Here is a 20602-nt window from a genome sequence, read left to right as displayed (position 1 = left end):
CCTTACTGTAACCTTAACTGTGCTGCGATGTATTTATGATGATATGATCAATCTTGGTCTGACATTAATTAAAATTTTTGTTATTCATTAAGCAGTACTGTCTGATTATAAATTTAATAACCACTCTATATTAATGTTGAGAAAATGACAAAAAAGCAGGGTAATATTTATAACAAAAAACAATTTTTGGCAATTTTAGGTATGTACTTGAAAAAACCAACATTCTCAACACCCTTTTGGTTTGCTTTTTATTACCTGTCACTGCATACTATAGAGCTTGTAATATGCAGTCAGAGTGATCTGCCCTTATATCTAAATGAAAAGAAGATTTGTATCTCAACTTTCTTAACTTGTAATCAATTCAAGCATTTTTAGCTCACCTGAGCTGAAAGCTCGAGTGAGCTTTTTCTGATCACATTTTGTCCGGCGTCCGTCTGTCTGTCTGTCTGTAAACTTTTCACATTTTCGACTTCTTCTCAAGAACCGCTGGGCCAATTTCAACCAAACTTGCCACAAAGTATCCTTAGGTGAAGGGGATTCAAGTTTGTTCAAATGAAGGGCCACGCCCTCATTCAAGGGGAGATAATTGGAAATTAATGAAAATTTGGTGGCATATTTTAAAAATCTTCTTCTCAAAAACCACTGTGCCAGGAAAGATGAAACTTATGGGGAAACATCCTCAGGTAGTGTAGATTCAAGTTTCTTCAAATCATGACCCCCAGGGGTAGGGCGGGGCCAAAATGGCCGACCAAAGTTTTACATAGAAATATATAGGAAAATTCTTTAAACATCTTCTTCTCAAGAATGACAAAGCCATAATTCATCATATTTATGTGGAAGCATGCTCAGGTAGTGTAGATTCAAATTTGTTAAAATCATGACCCCCGGGGGTAGGGCGGGGCCAAAATGGCCAACCAAAGTTTTACATAGAAATATATAGGAAAATTCTTTAAAAATCTTCTTCTCAAGAATGACAAAGCCATAATTCATCATATTTATATGGAAGCATGCTCAGGTAGTGTAGATTCAAGTTTGTTCAAATCATGACCCCCGGGGGTAGGGCGGGGCCAAAATGGCCGACCAAAGTTTTACATAGAAATATATAGGAAAATTCTTTAAACATCTTCTACTCAAGAATGACAAAGCCATAATTCATCATATTTATATGGAAGCATGCTCAGGTAGTGTAGATTCAATTTTGTTCAAATCATGACCCCCTGGGGGTAGGGCGGGGCCAAAATGGCCGACCAAATTTTTACATAGAAATATATAGGAAAATTCTTTAAACATCTTCCCAAGAATGACAAAGCCATAATTCATCATATTTATATGGAAGCATGCTCAGGTAGTGTAGATTCAAGTTTGTTCAAATCATGACCCCCGGGGGTAAGGCGTGGCCAAAATGGCCGACCAAAGATATATATAGAAAAATTCTTTAAAAATCATTTTCTAAAAAATAGCAAATCCATGATTGGTCATGGGACTACTTTTGGATTTAAACTTTACAATAAAAAGCCGTTTTTTACTTTTTCCTGCCCTTAGTGCTCAGGTGAGCGATGTGGCCCATGGGCCTCTTGTTAATATTAGATTATGCCAAGATGAATTAATTGAGCAATTTATTGTCAGAAGGGTAGGGGGGGAAGGAAGAAGAAGTCTATTAATCTATGTTGAAAATCTCTTTTTACATTTACAGAATGTGATTTGATCTGGTAACTCAATACCTCTACTCCCAAATATGTGGTATTACAATATGATATTGAACCTATTGAATATCGATAAAAACCATGTTTCTGATTTTTTATCCCCACTTTTCCCAACTATGTATATTTTAGGTATTGTCTCTTACTGTTCAATTATATGCAATATCTTTCTTTTTATTTTTGGATCTTTCCAGCAGTGACTAAAGAGGAATTTACAAGACTTAAAAGTAATCAAATTCTAAATTCTACTGATTTTGTCTCAGAGGGAAAATAATTTTATTTCAATATTGAGTAAACTTGCATGTAATTATGATTTGGGCAGTTGTAATGTAAATTGCTGAATCAATAAACAATATTTATGTATTACGCAATAGAATACTAGTCAGAAAACTATTTTGTGCTAAATTTTTGACCCATGCTGCTAGGCATTTCTATGAATCTGAAAAAGAAATACAAGCTAGAAGAATTTTCCACAATAATAAAAAAAAATAAAAATATGCATTTGAATTTAATTTAAGAAAGGATTTATGGTGTCAAATGATAAAGAAAATCTTTCAAGGTACCAAGATACACATACAGCTAGAGGTATTGTGAGCAATGAGCCCCTGCCTCCCATATGGTTATGACAAAGTCCATGTTTTGCTGTGGTCGGGAAACCCAAAATATGTGTCAGATCAAAAAGTAAAATAGAAGGTGCACAATGGTAATATGTAATAAAGATTCTGTTAAAGTTTCATTAAATTTCACTCAGTTGTATAAGAGGAGTTGTGGATAAGAGATGGGTACCCCAAAGCGTAACAGACATACAGACGGACGGACGGACATACCGATTACTATATACCCTCCCGCTTTTCAAGCGAGGGGTATAAAAAGAAATGTATGAAGAGGAAATATTACAGAAAAAAACAGGCGCCCCAAATTAAAATATATCACCGTTGAAATGCGACATGCTCGTACATATTTCTAGAGAGATCACTCGGAGAGATATAAACGATGTATCATATTTATACCCCCCGCTTGAAAAGCGGGAGGGTATATAGTAATCGGTATGTCCGTCCGTCCGTCTGTCTTTTACGCTTTGGGGTACCCATTTCTTATCTGCAACTCCTCTTATACCACTCAGTGAAATTCAATGAAACTTTAACAATCTTTATTTCATATTGCCATTGTGCACCTCCTATTTTACTTTTTGATCCGACACATATTTTGGGTTTCCCACAGCAAAACATGGACACTGCCATTATATTCATATGGGAGGCGGGGAGTATCATTTAGTGAGCTCATTGCTCACAATACCTCTAGTTAATTTATACGTGTGTGTCTGTGGATAACTCAAGCTCACCACCCTGCAAGCGGTATACAAAGCCTCAAACCCTAACGTTAAGTGATTGTTGTAATATATGACCGCACAGAAAAACCTTTATATTTCCAAAGTTTTAGGTATTAATGGGACCGATTTTTGGCATAGTATTAAAAGTGATAGAGGAATCCAATCAGACATTCATCATACTTCAAAGTACACAATAACTTTTTGGATTGATCCGCGAACTTTTTAACAACCTTCGTAATGTACTGGAGTTATTTTGAATGCAAACATCTCTTGTTTTTCCATCTATTTTTATGGCTCGGATAACGCTTTCGAGAATTTTTATACGTATTAGCACGTGACGTTGCGTGTGACCATGAATCACTTTATATATATACATGTAATTTTAATATGATGTACATACTGCTGTGATTTTCTTCATGGACACATTTTGTTAGAATTCATTCAATTTTAGCTCACCTGAGCTGAAAGCTCAAGTGAGCTTTTCAGATCACCCGTTGTCTGTCGTCATCTGTCTGTAAACTTTTCACTGGACCAATTTTAGCCAAACTTGGTACAAGGCATCCTTGGGTAAAACTAGGGGAGTTTAATTTGTAAAAATAAAAGGGCTAAGTCCCCTTCCAAGGAGATATAATCAAGAAAAAACAAAGGTAGGGTGGGGTCATGAAAAATCTCTTCTGAAGAACCACTGGGCCAGAAAAGCTGAAACTTTTATGGAAGCATCTGGGGTAGTGTATATTCTAAATTTGGAATCCAAGTTTTTCATTGAAATATAAATGCATATGAAAAAAAAAACTTTAAAAATCTTCTCCTCAAGAACCACTGGGCCAGAAAAGCTGTAGCTTAACGTGGAAGCATTCTAATGTTGATTCTAATTTAATTACCACCTCTGATGTTTTAGAGGTATTTGGTCTGCTCCTGTTTTGAATTGTTTTATGGACTTTGATATTGAATACTTTCCGTTACCTCCATATCGTTCATTCAAATCATGGCCCCTGGGGGTAGGGTGGGCCACAATAGGGAATCCAAATATTACATTAAAATATATAGGAAAAATCTTACACGGTTGCGCAATGTGACCCATGGGCCTCTGGTTGTAATCATATATTGTATTTTGATTCCCTATGATTATGCAAGTGTTGTCATGTTACCAACACGTGTCCTGTGACTTAATTGTGGCCTTACGCATGCGTCAACATTTAATTCGAATTAGCTTCGCTTAGCGTTCACACGGAGCTAATGCGAAGTAATTTAATGCGCAGTAAACTAATTCGAATTAAACTAATTCGCATTAAATTCTCCGTGTGAAGGCTAAGCGAAGCTAATTCGCAGTAAATTTACGTTTAATTCGAATTCAACTGATCTCCGTGTGAGCAGGGCATAAATCTCGCTCGTCTGCCTTTGTGTTTGACGTCAGTGGACGAGGACTATTGAAAGTGGCATGGGAGTTTAAACATATATCTACATTTTTAAAGTCTAATTCTACAATTCTATTTCACAATGAAATGGAAATATAAGGAATCATTGTCTAGTTAGTGTAGTATGCCAGGGACGTCAACGATAGTGGGAAACATGGGATAATTTATGCATCGCCCGTTATGCATAAATTATCCCATGTTTCCCACTATTTGACGTCCCTGGCATACTATACTAACTAGACAGTGATTCCTTAAACATTTTTTTCTTATAACTAGTCAGAATAGCTCAATTGGTTTTAATTAGCGCTGACTATTCATACAGCTCTTTTCCAGTTTCTAAGCCTTTCCAACTTTTTTCTACAATATTGTTTAGAACTGAAGATACATGTAACACATTTTATGCAGATAAAGGCGGGAATTAAGTATTATTGTTGTAAAATTTGTAGAATTATTGTGCATGTTTATTTATCATAAGGTTCCGATATACTGAAAATGTTAAAATAATTGCATTTCAACGTGAGTAATCAAATAGAGACAGACAAAGATGTAGACAGACACTCACACAAAGTTAGACATCCTGAAACATAGTCCCTTGTACATGTAAAACAAGAGAAGACGAAAGTTCCAACATTTCTTGCTCACGTGGGATGAAAGCCCAATGGAGCTTTCTGGTCACATTTTGTCGGGCGTCCGTTGTCGCATAATATTTGGTCCGCCTCGTTTAAAGGTCCGACCGGACCTAATACGATATCATATTTGGTCCGCCTTTTATAAGAAAAGGTCCGGCCCGTATAAGAAAAGGTCCCCCTGCGTTTTAAGGTCCGGGTGGTGCAATATGTTTTAATCTTGACTTTAACATATGAAATTAAGGCTACCGGGTAGTTTGCTTATACTATATGATGAAAGAAGGATTAACCCTGTTGTGTTTTATTTTTTGTACAACATACAAGTATCTCTAGACAAGAATCTACTCGTATAGTGTGCTTTTAGCAGTGCCGTTTAGGGCCATGATTTCTTTGAAAATCATGCCACAATTATTTTGCAAGTGTTTGTTTTTCCTTAGAATTTGCTTTTTGTGAATTAGGACGATTAAAGGTGTGAAATCTGTAGGTGTGTATAGCTAATAAAACAATGGGTGTGTGACGTATTTGTTTACCTGACAGGTACCCACCGTACCCACAGGTAGAGCCCGCGGCAGATGGCGCTGTCATTGAATGGTCGGTGAACCTAATGGTCATGTGTACCTAATGGTACATATTAATAGATCTTATTTTTAATTAATAAATATTATGCCAAGAAACCAAATATTCAGGCGTACACTTCAAAACTGCGACATTTTTAATAATTATAACCATACATGTATAATCTTTATTTGAATATTTAAAGCTAAATATGGCGTATCTGAGCTAAAAATTAAAAATACAAGATTAAGCATAGATTTACATGAGATTTGGTTTTTATGTTCAAATTAAAAATTTCACCGATATTGAACTTAAATATCCCCACGTTTCTATTAGTTAAATTCAAACTAATTGAATTAAAACTGTGTCTGATATTTAAATTCCGAGTCGATAAGAATCGGCCATTGTTTTAAATCTCGGATATCTATGAAACGCGATTGATTTAAATTGTTTGATTTTCATAAAATGTTTCAGTCTGCATTCCATATCGGATTTTTTTTTTTTTTGGTGTTGAAATTTTAAACTTTTTATTTCCGACATTTTAAGCTTTCATTTTCGACATTCTAAAGTGTTAATCTCCGACATTTTTCAGGAATTTAGTGCTTTCCGGTAATGAAAAATTTTAAAGAATAAATTATAGACTGTTTAGTAAATCAATGTTCGGCGCAGTCTTTGACATTTAATTTAGTGAACATTAAATGCGATGAAAAAATTGCATGCTCATTAAACTCTGTTAACTAGACTTAGTGCTTCATGTACAGATGTATATACATGTATACAGAACTTTTATATTAAAATGTTGTGTATAATAAATTCTTTCAAAATTCCATTTCTACATACATGTACCTGGTAATCATTAAATTGCCGGAGAGGTACCTTGCAAAAATTCCAGAAATGAAAAGAAATAAATGTCAGAAAAGAAAAGACAAATTGTCGGAAATGAAATAAAGAAATGGCGGAAATGCCATGCCGATTTCCGGAAATGAAATGCAGCGGTCCTATCTTTACAGTGGTATATAAAGTACCAAAACAAATAAAAAGATCTTTTTTATATTTTTAGTCTGAACTTATAAAATAAAACGCCTTATATGACTTTAAAGTATTTAAACGCAGTATAATATAAGGTCCTCCCTCTGCATTTCATATATCTTCATAGCTGCAGATCTGTAGCTCTCCGGAAAAAATATATTGATACACCGGAGAGCTACAGTGCCACCCATTCAAAAAAACTAAATTTATTGCGCACAAAAAAGTGCGCTCGGTTCTTGATTAATTCTTCCAAATTCTTACCTCAATTGCAAAAAAGGAAAGATTTCAAAAAATGCCTTTATCCTATTAAGTACTCTCGTAGTTGACATCTGAACGAAGCATATTGGACCGAATTATCTTTGAAACTAAAATGGCAGTATAAATAGCGAAATGTTCGATGATTACAATAACAGGGACAGGAGGACTATTAACAGCAATTATGAGGAATGTTTGGTTGTGGAAACGGCGAAAGAATATGTTATGAACACACGGTTAGTAATATTTTGAGATTACAGTTTTAAAAAAATGGAGAAATAAATCGAGAACCGAGCGCACTTTTTTGTGCGCAATAAATATACAGTTTTTTCAATGGGTGGCACTGTAGAGCTCCGGTCTATCAATATTCTTTTTTTTCGGAGAGCTACAGATCTCCGGTCTATCAATATTTTTTTGTTCGGAGAGCTACAGGTCTGCAGCTAATATCTTCATGTCATAAAGTGAAATTTTTGGACTGGGTTTATTTTCGTAGCTTAAAAAAACTAGAAAAATAGACAGGGCGGACCTTAAAACGCAGTTATCAGAAAAGGTCCGCCCTCTGTATTTCAGATATTTTTATGTTATGAAGGGAATTTTTTTGGACAGGGTTTATTTTCGTAGCTTGAAAACTAGAAAAATAGACAGGGCGGACCTTAAAACGCAGTTATCAGAAAAGGTCCGCCCTCTGTATTTCAGATATTTTTATGTTATGAAGGGAAATTTTTGGACAGGGTATATTTTCCTAGCTTAAAAAACTAGAAAAATAGACAGGGCGGACCTTAAAACGCAGTTATCAGAAAAGGTCCGCCCTCTGTATTTCAGATATTTTTATGTTATGAAGGGAATTTTTTTTGGACAGGGTTTATTTTCGTAGCTTGAAAACTAGAAAAATTGACAGGGCGGACCTTAAAACGCAGTTATCAGAAAAGGTCCGCCCTCTGTATTTCAGATATTTTTATGTTATGAAGGGACATTTTTGGACTGGGTTTATTTTCGTAGCTTAAAAAACTAGAAAAATAGACAGGGCGGACCTTAAATCGCAGTTATCAGAAAAGGTCCGCCCTCTGTATTTCAGATACATGTATTTATTGTGAATGTGAAGTTTCACTTAACTGTTTCCTTTACTTATTAACAGTCTTAATATTGTTTACTACTACTACTACTACTACTACTACTACTAGAAGTAAACAATGTTAAATGTTAAATTTAAATTGCCGTAAAGGTATCCTAAAAAATCCGAAAATGTGAAGAAAAAAAATAAATAAATAATGTCGAAAATGAAAATAAAATTGTCGGATTCCGAAACAATAACAAAAATTGTCGGCAGTGTTAAATTCAGGAAATGAAATGTAGAGATCTACATGTAGTAGATATAATAATTAGCCTTTGAATAGGTAAGAAACAGTGTTAACTTATAAAAAACACAGGGGATATGGTACTTTAGGTTTTCTCAAACGAAACAATTATAGGCTAACCCCCAACTGCCCAATCCGTAGGCATGTTGTTTTTACAATAAGGGGTGTAGGGTAGTACACCGTGACATAAGCCCCTGTCACAGCTAGTGACCCTCCAGTTATTTACAACAATATTAAACGTAAAGAATGACAGATTTCTTTTATCAATACTATAAAGAAATATATTTTGAAAGATGTGAACTTCAGTTTTTGTGAGTGGATTAGTCAAACGTTTATCATGTTTATAGGAAAGAGAGTGTAACTAAATGATTCGTGTTGGACTTACGAACATTTATCTGTTCATTCAATAATGATTAATCTGCCAGTAAACAAGGCGGTGAAGGTAAATGTATGTACATTTGTATTCTTAATATTTTTTTATGATAATGTTGACATTAGTGTATTAATTTAAACGACAAAAGAAGCATGTCCCATCTTCCCGACAGGAAACCCGATCAATAAATCTGAACATTCCTTTATTTATGTATTAATTTCGATTTCTTACTTATTGTTTACTACATTTTCTTGGAGAAAACACTAGCTATTAATACGACTTTATATCCTTAATTAATTTTAAAAAAATAGTTTTTCAATTTATATCGAATGAACCACATGCATACAATTTGTATAAAAGGCCGAGGGCGGACCTTTTCTTATAGAGCCAGGCGGACCAAATATGTTATCGTATTTGGTCCGGCCGGACCTTTAAACGAGGCGGACCAAATATTATGCGACACCGTCAAGCTATAGGCGCCATCTGTCTGGCCGTCTGTAAACTTTTCATATTTTCGACTTCTTAAGAATCGCACTTGGTCAATATTGACCAAACTGGCAACAAAGCATTCTTGGGTGAAGAAGATTCAAGTTTGTTCAAATGAAGGATAACACTTCTATCCTTTGGAGGACATATTAAGTAAGAAATACTTAAAATTTTACACACATGTATATCATCGTCCAAAAATCTTCTCGAGAACTACTGGACCAGAAAAGTTATACTTGAAGCTTAATTGAAATCTTCATTATAGTATGAATTAATTTTTTTTAAATCATAATCCCTGGAAGTATGGGGTGGACCAGAATGGGAAGTCAAAGTATAACAGGGACACGTAGGAAAAACCTTTAAAAATCTTCTTCACAGGAATTATCAAACAACTATTATTTGTCATATTGATATAAAAGCATCTTCAGTTTCTTAACATAGACTCGAAATTGTTGAAATCTTGACTCCTGGGTGTAGGGTTGGGCCGAAATGGGGGATCAAAGTATAACAGTGAAAAATATATAAGGTCTAAGACTAATAAGGAAAACTCTAAAAATCTTTCTCAGACACAACAAAGGTACTTTTATATTTATTTAGTCATACTGAAATATAAAGTAACCTCAGGTAGTGTGAATGTAATTCTGGTAATCATTTACAGGGGTAGCTGTAGTCTGGAACAGCAATTTTTACATCTACGAATATTTAGGAAAAAGCTTCAAAAATCTTTTCAAGAACATTAAAAAGCTTTGATTAGTCATATTCGTATGGATCCTGTTGTAGTGTTGATTCAAATTTGTTCCAGTCATGGTCCTCGGGGGTAGGGTTTTATATACAATGCATCTATCAATTCTCTTTTGCACACAAGCTTAAAAAATGTCTAAAAACAAAATTAATGTTGTGATTAGTCATACTGATATGAAAAAAAATCTGGGATCGCAATTGGGGATCAAAGCTTTGCATAAGAATAAAAAGGGGGAAAGGGGGAAACCTTTTAAAAACAACAAGACCATGACTACTAACATTGAACTAAAAGCATCCTCAGTGCAAGATTCCTTTGGTTCAAATCATGAACCCCCCACGGTAAGGCTTCACACATCTTTAAAAATTCTTTTCTGAAGAACAACAAAGTCATGAATAGTTATGTATGGAAGCATCCTGAGAAAGTTTAGATTCACTTTCATGCAAAACATGACAAATTTGGGCAATAAAAGTTTAACATGTGTATATAGAAGAAATATACTGATGAAGAAAATCAGCTAGCGCTAGAGTCATATTGACTCAGGTGAGCGTTTTGGCCTAAGGACCTTTTTTTATTGCAACCATTTGAAAGTATGCATATCCGCGCATTTTGTTAAGTTCATTATAGCGAGCGCAGCGAGCGTCGCGAAGCGACGCTCGTCACTGCGAGCTCTTAAAGCAACGCCTGTGCGAAGAGAAAATTCGGACTACTGCACATTCATTCGATGGAATTTTTTGATGCCGTAATTTGACCCACAATGCATCACTTGTTTAAGCTACGTTAAAAGCCACGCGACGCTCGTCACTGCGAGCTCTTAAAGCAACGCCTGTGCGAAGAGAAAATTCGGACTACTGCACATTCATTCGATGGAATTTTTTGATGCCGTAATTTGACCCACAATGCATCACTTGTTTAAGCTACGTTAAAAGCCACGTTCTCGTGAGAATAGCAGCAAAAGTTCTACTAAGAGTAAACATGCCCTGATTTAATGGATAAATATTGAAGAAAATATACCAAACGAAACGTTCTTCTTTTATTTTCACCATTGTTCAGGGTTCTTTGGGAGAAATGTAAGTTACATACGACGTCATGTGACGTCAGAGTCTAGACGCATCAAATGTCACGTGCAGTTTGACGTACGAGCCCGATTTAAATTCTAACAAAATAAACATCTGCGCTCGCCATAACGGTCGCACCGTCAACATATTACAAACTACAATTAAAACATTAGAATAAAAGATATATCATGAGGACTCATGTATTTATTATAATCATTTGCATGTGTACTTTGGTTTATTTATGACCTGACAGATACACGGATCTTTAATTTTTAAGAGTTCAGCTGTTCCATTTTTTCCAGCTGTTGTCCAATGATTTTTATAAGTTTATTTGTACAAACAGTTTGCAAAGTTACATTACCAAGCAACCAACTTGTTTTATTGCATAATCTGATTGTAAATTAAAAGCTAGAACGGAATTTCAATATTTGTAAATAGAAGTCGAAACACTTATTCCGGAATCTTTTAAAGTAAAACGCACAACTCTAAATTAGCCTTATCTGGTTCGAGAGGTAACGGAAACCATGTAATGTAATGTTACATCTATTGTCCAGTGGGTGTTACTTAAATAATCAATGAAACACAGGGTCTATTTTCCAGTGTGAAATACATTCGGGAAATGAAGTATCGCGGATTTATGAAAATTGGTTTAATTTAAAGCATATACCATGTTATTTTAAAAGTAAAACTACACGTAATTTAGCCGTCTTCGTGTTGTATAAAATCTTTAAGCATAGATGTTTGCTTGTAAGTCTATACCAACTGAGAAAAAAATCTACATACAACCTTGTACATCATACTGTAATCGAATTCTTAAAAAAAAAGAAGAAGATGGAATTCATTGCATAAAGCTTCAAACTAGTTTGTACTTTAACTATAATTTATTTTAGGAATTTAAGATAACATAATGAAAATAAACTACACATTCAAGATAACATAATGCAAATTCAAAATAACATTTCTGAATCAATCACTAGTATATTTTCAGACAGGCATTTTTAAGGTTTAAACATTAGCAGTTTTCAATTAAACGCCATTTTTTATGTGTTCTAAAAAGTCACAATATTTTCAGGCACAGAAAATGGACTTAAAAATACAGTTATAATTTTATCAATATTTTATTATTGTGCTTAAATATAGACATCAAAAGTCGGGACATGTTTGTTGAACACCCTGTACTAGTAATCAAATATGTAAAGATAACGAACATTATTATATGATGGAATAATTTCCCCATCTCTGACTGGCTGAGATCCAACAATGTTAGAAAAATACTGTGTTATATTGACCTACACGTGACCCTCCAGGTCAACACAAGGAATTGTTATACCTTTATAAAATTGTTCCTATACAAATCTATACGAAAAAAAGTCCAATATACCTGATGTTTTGCTGAGCGGGCATAAAAAAATCGATGTAGGACCGATGAGTGAGATGTTGGACCGATCGATGAGATGTTGGACTACTTACGTCACAGAATGGGCGGAGCTTAATCTCATTTTCATGCGTTGGTGTTTAACACTGACGAATCTGAAGTTACATCACGGAATACAGTTTAAAATACATGTATGTATAAAAAAATTAAAATGAAAGGTATAACAAAACATTTATTGACGGAGTTCGAAAGCAAAATGCGTTTTGTCGACCCTCGAACCAAACTGTCTGCCTTCGGCCCAACGGCTGCGGGCAGACAGTTTGGTTTTTGGGTCCGACAAAAGGCATGTTGCCCTCGAACTCAGTCAATAAATGTTTATTATTGCAGGTCAATATTATGTATCATGTGACCTTCCAGGTCAATACAAGGAATTATTGCAGGTCAATACAAGGAATTATTTCTGTTCCATATTTCCTGTAACAATGCGTTTTGTTGAAATTTCTCGTTAAAACTTTCAATTAAAGCAAAAATAGTCTTGTAGGAGTTTGCTATCATTTAACCATATAATAAAACAGTAATTGTTGTTTTTTGAGGTCAAAACGATGATTTAGCTACCTTCAAAGTACAATATTCACTTCGAGCTCAGTGAATACTGTACTCCTCAGGTGTCTAAATCATCGTATTGACCTCAAAAACAGCAATAATTGTATAGTATATTCTAGCTCAAAAAGTCCATTAAACAATAAAAAAAAAAAATAGGAGCGGAGCAAACATGGTACAAGTATATGATGCAAATTCAAAGTAACAATGCAAATTCGAGAAAACAATGCAAATTTCTTATACGAAATGTAAATTAGAGATATGCAAATCAAGATTTCAAATTCAAACTTAAGGATGTGAGGATGTTTCTTTGAATGTAAAAGTAAAGCATAAAAATTGAATTCAGAACATTAAAATTTAATGTAATACGGTGGATCGATTTTTGGCTGACGTTTTTCACACCAATTTTTAGGCTTTCTTTCTATTAATAACTTTGAGAACGCCTACTCCTCCTAGGCACCTAATCCCACCTGTTGTTAGATTTTTATTATTTAAAGATTTTTTTTTTAAAATTAATCACTGTTCGTTATCTTTCCCTTTTGCATATTAAAAAGCCAAGTCTTTTACTGTTTGGGAGGAATGGTTCACCGTACAAAATGTTGAGAAGTAACAAATTAGTACGATTCTCAGTTAACCTTAGACTTTCAGTAGGGCGTGACTTTCTCGTAATTAACCTCTCTCAAATGACGAAAAGATTCTCATTGGTTAAGAAATTAATAACATCAGCAACTTTAAATTGTTGCTGACATCGTGATCGATGAGGCGACTTAAGCCCCACCTCTCTGCAGTACGAATAGCTTTCATTGGATCATTGATACACTCGTTGACATTCGCCGGAATGTATTTTTCAACAGTGAATAAAAGACTGTGTAAATGTTTAGGCACTAATTATGTAACGTCGAGAATACTGAGCCTTACTGAAAGTCCAAGGTTAACTGAGAACTGTGCTATGGTGTTCTGCAAGTGGCAACTTTCTTCCTTTCTAAAGGATATTAAGTTCTTAATTCAAAATTGTGTTATTTTTAATTTTATATTCTTTTTATATTCCCTATGATTAAATTGGTAATGAATTACCATATCTATACTGAATTTTTAAACTACATAAAAGTCCTTACAAAGAGACATGATGGGTTCCATTGAATATCCTGCCAAGACTCTTTCTTAACTCCTCATCAAAATATTAAGAGCAATTAGGAAGAAACTTCAGGATTACTTTTCTTCTTAAGAACAGCAAAGCCATGATTAGTCATCTTCATATGGAGGCATCCTCAGGTGGTGTTCATTCAAGTTTGTTCAAATCATGACCCTCGGGGTAGGGTGGGGCCACAATGGACGATGAAAGTTTTACATATTAGGAATACATAGGAAAAATCCTTAAAAATCTTCTCAAGAACAGCAAAGCCATGGTTGATCATATTTATATGAATAGTATAGATTTAAGTTTGTCATGACCCCCCGAGGGTAGAGTATGATCACATTATGAAAATTCACCGTTAGTTAAAAAAAATGTAAATAACCTTAGTTAGTAAGTGTAGATTCAATTTTGTTAAAATCATAACCATCCCTCTTCCTGTTAGGGGTACATGTAGGTGGGGACCACTCATGCATTTACATGTATATGCTTTTCAATACTAAACAGATTTTTTGCTTTTTTCCTAGCCAATGCTTAGTTGAGCGATGTGGCCCCAAGGCCTTTTGTTATGTTTTGGCGGAGATGAAAATATGTTGTAAAAAGTATTGTAGTATAATACTGATTGGTGAAAAAAAAGATATAAAATCACTTTGAACAAGGAAAAATATTTTAAGTATCGTATAAATAAAATGCAATTTGAATGGAAAGTACTCGAAAACACAAAAGCTGCGATTATGCAGAAACATCCCGAAGATTTATCGATTAAAAGATAATTTATATATAAATTTGACCTTGTGTTTCATTGAATATTTAAGTAACACCCACATTCTGTATTATCATTGAAACGTTTTTATATGACTGACAGTATTACCGGTACATATAAATAAGCGTGTTCTTAGTCGACTGTATCTGCTGTCTTCACAACTTTTATAGAAAAAAAGTTTATATTGGCTATCTTCCTCAGTAAGTGAAAATTTAAATAATTGTTTTTCACTATCTACTTCTTTGACGTAATAATTATGTTTTTGTATATATTCTATATCAACTATCATGAAATATATGGAGACAACGAACAGTATTCAAGCCCACAAGTCCATAAAACTATACAAAATTGGAGCAGAGCAAACACAGACCTCCAAAACATCAGAGGTGGGATCAGGTGCCATGGAGGAGTGAGAATCTCCTACCGAACGGTCACATCCGCCGCGTGCTCCCTCGGACACGATCGGGAAATAACGGGAAATTCCATCGACAACTCAGTGTGTAAATAATGGCCTAACAATCAGTATGAAAAACGTCAGTCAGAATTTTACTCGATGTTGTAAAGAAATGACTGCACTTAACGCCAGACTTTGGGTCGTGTTTTTCGGTCGCTCCTATAGCTTTTATATCTTAAACTAATTTCACTTTTGTTTACCACAGTGACGGTTTAAAAATCTTGTCAATTTGAGACTAGACGTTAAGGTGTTTCCACCCTCACAATTTTATTGGTTTAAAGTACAAAAACTGCATTTATTTTCATTCAGTATACTTTAAATTTTCCAATTATTGCAAAAAATGTATAGGTCATCATATTATCTAAGTTGCGAAACATAAATAAACAGAAGTGTTTGTCAACATAAAAAATCGAACATTTTTTGTAAACAGTATTGTGAAAAATATGTAAAAACTAGTTAAAATGCATAATTCTGATGCTGAATGTTCCTAAATACTTCCTACTTATAAGATACTTTTGAATTGTGAATATCAGGGAAACTATTTTACATCAGAAGTTCAATGAAGCAAATGCCTGAATGAAGAGACCTTAGAAGGAGTTATTGCCCTAGTCAACATTTTTAAAAGATTGAATAATTGATTAAATAAAGAAAATATGCATTTTTTAAATTCTTTTGCTTGACAATATTTATCAATACACCTGTAAAGCATTCTTCCAAAAAGATATTGTTCTATTAGGTATTAATTTAAACTAATTACAGTTTTTACAAAAACCTATGACATAATAGGAGGGTGGAATTACCTTAAAATAATTCTAGACGGTGTTTGATAAAATAATTCTATATCATGTCTTTTGTCTTAATTGTTCCAAATATAAAGAATTTAATTACCTGCCGCTGGATCTTGTCACTGCTCAAGAGCTTGCTGTAATTTTTAAACGAGGTATGCTACAGGGATTTCAACAACCTCATTTAATGCCGGACGGCATCTGTTAATTCTATGGTCGTTATAATGACCTCGTTAGCGAACGTGACCTGTTATATTAGGCCGTATTTTGGTTGAGCTGATTCATACCAATATTGTTGGGTTTTAACTTTCTTTATGCTGACTTTGGCTACGAAATGTTCTGTTTACAGAAACACTGTAAAAAAGAATAGCATTGGTGGATACAGGATCTGTTATTGGGGGGGGGGGGGGGGCGGGGATAACTTTTTGCAGACAAGGGGCCTTTTAAAAGGCCCCCACTTGGTCCAGGGCGAAGCCCTGGTGGGGGCTAGGGGGCAAAGCCTTGGAAACTTTTGGGTTTTCATGTATTTTAAGAGTAAAACCAGGCAGAATAATAGTGGTATTGGTTAGATATGTACCAAAGCACAGCATTATTAATGCTATAGTCATATCATACTTTATGGTGGGGGCCCAGGGGGCGAAGCTCCTGGATTTTTTTGGTGTATTTTACGAGTAAAACCAGGCGCAATAATAGTGGTATTGGTCAGATATGAACCAAAGCACGGTATTATTAATACTAGTCATATCATACTTCATGGTGGGAGCCCAGGGGGCAAAGCCCCCGGAAGCTAGCTCCTGGGTTTTTTGTTTATTTTAAGAGTAAAACCAGGCACAATAATAGTGGTATTGGTTAGTTATGTATCAAAATATGGCATTTTTAATATTAGTCATAATATCATACGTTGAACATTTTATGGGGCGGGGGCGTGCCCCCCACCCCCTAAAATCCGCCAGTGAATAGGTCGGATGTTTGTGATTTATCCTCCTCAATAATCTCTACCGGAATGCATATAAAAATAATTTTGTTTATGTCGTGTAAGAAATTTCTTATCTTAAACGCCAAGACATTAATTTGATTTTTGTTCATTTCGTTTTCTTTTAATTTTCCTTTCATCGAAAATTTAACATACTGACATCGGATATGACGTCATGTGAAGACGTTGTGAGATTGCGAATTATTTATTATAGATCAGTAGATTAAACATTAATTTCAAACTTTGGCTATTTAGTCGGTGTACAACGGTTCATTTACCATTGAAATTATTAATATTCAGTTTGATACGAACTTGTTAATTCCACACTGAAAACACATAAATTTTACTCAACGAAAGATTACAATATTTCAAAGTTATGCGAAGTTCAATGTTCTGTTATTATTTCAGAAATGATTTTCCGTGTGGCTGTTTTCACCAGCTGGCTATTTGTATTGTGTTTGGTAACAGGTGAGTTCAACTTCAGTACTTGGCCTTTCGTTTAAATTCACTTGAATTTTTCAATCAGTTGAATAGCTATTTTACATTGATATACGTACAGCTACAGATAGGTAATATAAATCGATTTAGCATACGCAGTTTGGGAATACTGATATCTAAATACTAGTATGCCGTCGTCTAAAGCTCGTTTATAAATAATAATGAATTAAATGATGCACATTCACGATACGAATTAAGCCTAGAATGTATTGATAACTTTAAAATGGAGTCGTCTGTATACTAGTAATATCGCACTTTAAAGAGTAATATAAAGATGAATTGCGTCATATATTTTAAATAGCTGGAGCTACGGAAGATGACAAATTTTACAACTGCGAAGTCTACTCAAATGAGGAAAACACCCCAAAGGAGAATGCTTACTGTTTCCGAGACATGAATGATGGCAAATTTTATTGTAAGAGCTGGACGTGCCAATCTCCGCCATGTTCCTCTGATCTGCAACAGGATCAAAAGGGCGATCCCTGTCCCATTTGTAATGGTGAGTACCATAAACGATATATAGCAACTTAATTTGATTCATGTTTTAACAGTTTAAGAAAATAAAAAAAAACTTCTTTATAACACTTTGAACACAAAAAAAAAATGAATAAATAAGTAAATAAAAATAATTAAAATAAAACTATACAAGCAAATTTCAGTACGAGATGATATTAACTTTTTAGATTGAAGACATCCTAGCTGTAAGCAGATGAAATTAAGCTCAGTTTTGACTTTGAAATTTATTAAGGTACATGTACCGTCGAGGGACGAATCATCAAAGTCGGTGACGTAGTAATCTGTGCTGACGGCATCAACAAGTGTCGCTGTATCGATACCGGCGTGGTTATCTCTACACGGATGTTGACCAACAAATATTCCCTCTGTGGTGCCGATAACAATAACAGCTGATCATGAATTTCATACAGAACATTTCTAAATGATCACAAGCTTGAATATTATTAAAATATCATATGTAATTTGAATTGTGTTTTGTTCTTTATTTAAACGATGTACTTTGTGGAAGAGACCATATTCTAAAGGGTGGATTCAGGAGTGTTTGATTGTTTGCCTTATGTCCCCTTGAGAATTTATCACCCTTACTAACTCGTTTGCCATAGCATTTAGTAAGTTATGAGTTTGGTCATTATCGTTTCGAGTCAGTAAAATATCCAGATATGAAACAGATGTTGTAGACTCTTTAGTGTCCATTTTAGTTTACTGTGATAAATCGTGTCAATGTCATTACGTACGTTACCGCAACACTCTTCTGATAGACCTATAAATAATTGCTAAATGAAATTGAGACAATCACACCAATCTCTACTCATGTCTTGATGTGGCGGTTTACTTTTTTTTTAATTATACGTATATGAATTCCTGCGTTTTGCTCATCCAAATTGAAAATGTCTTTACCCCCTTCCCCACTCCCAGCAACTGGTATTGCCTCCAACGGGCCTGAATCATGTGTAACTAAGTTTTTACATCACTCTAAACTCTTAAAATATACAGAGAATGAAATTATAAAATACACGGTTCATCTTCTACATGTAGAGAGTAAAATATTTTTTTATATATATGTGTGACTCTATTCAAAGTGAAATATGTTTGCTTTTTTTTTTAGATATTAAAATTACATTTATATATCGTTAAATTGTTTCAAAATATAATCTAACACATTTAGCAAAATTTTGATAAATATTTGTACAAATGAAATATATTTTATTTATAACTTGAGGGAGTTCATTTTGCAATTGGGCGAAGTAACTGGAAACCCATTCATTGTACGAGTTAACTAAGAAAACATGGCGGACGATCTTCGAAGCAGGTGATTATGAATCAATTTTTTATTATTTTTACGAGTTTACGGTGGGGGAAAAGGTGACTACAATGATAGCAATACTCTACTGAATGTTGTGTCATCTTGTTAAAAGGTAGGGCTGAGGAATATCTCGATAAATTAAAAGATTATTGAGGAAATTCGAATTAATAAGGTGATAATCATGTTGACCAGGTCCAGCAAAATCTCTTTATTTAGCTGTAAAGCTTGACGTAGCTATGTAGTTTAATTATGTACTTCATAATAACGTGATAAAACTATATATCTGTTCTTAAATGTTTTCTTATAAATAACTTCCCTTATAATTAAATATAACCTGATAACAACAAACCTTATACTGTTATAGAAAATTGTTTGTATAAATAAATTAAGTTAAATGGGGTGACTGGAAATTCCTGAAACCCCCCGATTTTTGGAAAATATCCATACAGGAGGGGTGAAACCCCATCACATGCATTTGTCAACCATTTACCACCGGTTTACAACTTTTAAATGGGTAACCATAATTCATTGATTTCTATTTCTTGTCAACTGTACCCATAATTCAATGCTTTTCTTGTATAGGATAATGGGCGATGAAGCACGAACAAACAGTGTGATGAAGACTATGATCCTCTTTAGCCTATCCATGATCTTCTTCCCAGTCTTCTTGTATTTCTTTTCCAAAAGCATGTTCTTTCAAGGTAGCCTTTTATTTTAGTTAACATTGGTTATTACCGTAAATGAGGTAAATATTAAGATACTAGTAATCTATTCAGCAAACAGACTAACAAGTATACAGTGTACATGTAAATAAAATACTTTTACCATGCAACAATATTAAATGAGAAAAACAAACATTATGAGCTAGTTTTAGATTTTCTATTAGATTTAAATGCAGGAAGAAATACAAAATATTCTGATCCTTGACCTCACTCATTTTAGGAATCATGGGAATTTCCAGCCAAGACAGCTCTTTCTATGCAGCGTTTGTTGCCATAGGAACAGTGCATATTATTCTAGGACTTTTCTTGTACACAGCATTTACAGAGGACACTTCAAAGCCTTCAGATCTCAAGGCAGACTAGAACTGTTCTTACAAGTTATCTGTATGATTTGTTAAATATGAAGGGGTAGATTTGTACATGCTAAGTATATATTTACATGTATGTATGTAGATGAAAGAATGGTGATTGAACAATTATTGTATGTGCAATATTGATTTTGGTTTTTGTTTTTGATTAATTGTACATTTTTGGGAATAATAAAATATAACCTGTATTAA

The 20602-nt window shown here is 34.2% G+C and overlaps 2 protein-coding genes across 3 annotated transcripts; both read left to right on the top strand.

Moving 5' to 3' along the window:
• The first annotated feature begins 14930 nt into the window (after nt 1-14930).
• Nucleotides 14931-18484, top strand: LOC134249140 (uncharacterized). Its single transcript, XM_062731494.1, has 4 exons — nt 14931-14991; nt 17412-17471; nt 17803-18000; nt 18250-18484. Exons 2-4 carry the CDS (start codon nt 17414-17416, stop codon nt 18408-18410), a joined length of 417 nt encoding a protein of 138 aa, XP_062587478.1. The 5' UTR covers nt 14931-14991; nt 17412-17413; the 3' UTR covers nt 18411-18484.
• Nucleotides 18485-19236: 752 nt separating this feature from the next.
• Nucleotides 19237-20602, top strand: LOC134249139 (vacuolar ATPase assembly integral membrane protein VMA21-like). Of its 2 annotated transcripts, none has more exons than XM_062731492.1 (3): nt 19237-19326; nt 19903-20021; nt 20263-20602. In XM_062731492.1, the coding sequence occupies exons 1-3, from the start codon at nt 19304-19306 to the stop codon at nt 20403-20405; spliced, it is 285 nt and encodes a 94-aa protein (XP_062587476.1). In that variant the 5' UTR covers nt 19237-19303; the 3' UTR covers nt 20406-20602. The 2 variants fall into 2 exon arrangements, with proteins under 2 accessions (XP_062587476.1, XP_062587477.1); XM_062731493.1 differs by having other exon boundaries at nt 19298-19432.

The sequence above is a fragment of the Saccostrea cucullata genome, unplaced genomic scaffold (assembly GCF_032062105.1).
Source record: "Saccostrea cucullata isolate Sc308-1 unplaced genomic scaffold, CSIRO_AGI_Scuc_v1 ctg3975, whole genome shotgun sequence".
In the NCBI taxonomy this organism is placed as follows: Eukaryota; Metazoa; Mollusca; class Bivalvia; order Ostreida; family Ostreidae; genus Saccostrea; species Saccostrea cuccullata.
The sequence above is the reverse complement of the archived record's forward strand: the minus strand, read 5'-3'. Positions and strand labels throughout refer to the sequence as shown.

Bases quoted from the DNA above. Each gene is read 5' to 3' on its own strand.
- LOC134249139 (XM_062731492.1), top strand. From the start codon at position 19,304: ATGGCGGACGATCTTCGAAGCAG. The intron at 19,327-19,902 runs GTGATTATGAAT...TTTCTTGTATAG, and splicing joins GCGGACGATCTTCGAAGCAG to GATAATGGGCGATGAAGCAC. The intron at 20,022-20,262 runs GTAGCCTTTTAT...CACTCATTTTAG, and splicing joins CAAAAGCATGTTCTTTCAAG to GAATCATGGGAATTTCCAGC.
- LOC134249140 (XM_062731494.1), top strand. From the start codon at position 17,414: ATGATTTTCCGTGTGGCTGTTTTCACCAGCTGGCTATTTGTATTGTGT. The intron at 17,472-17,802 runs GTGAGTTCAACT...TATTTTAAATAG, and splicing joins TGTATTGTGTTTGGTAACAG to CTGGAGCTACGGAAGATGAC. The intron at 18,001-18,249 runs GTGAGTACCATA...AAATTTATTAAG, and splicing joins TCCCTGTCCCATTTGTAATG to GTACATGTACCGTCGAGGGA.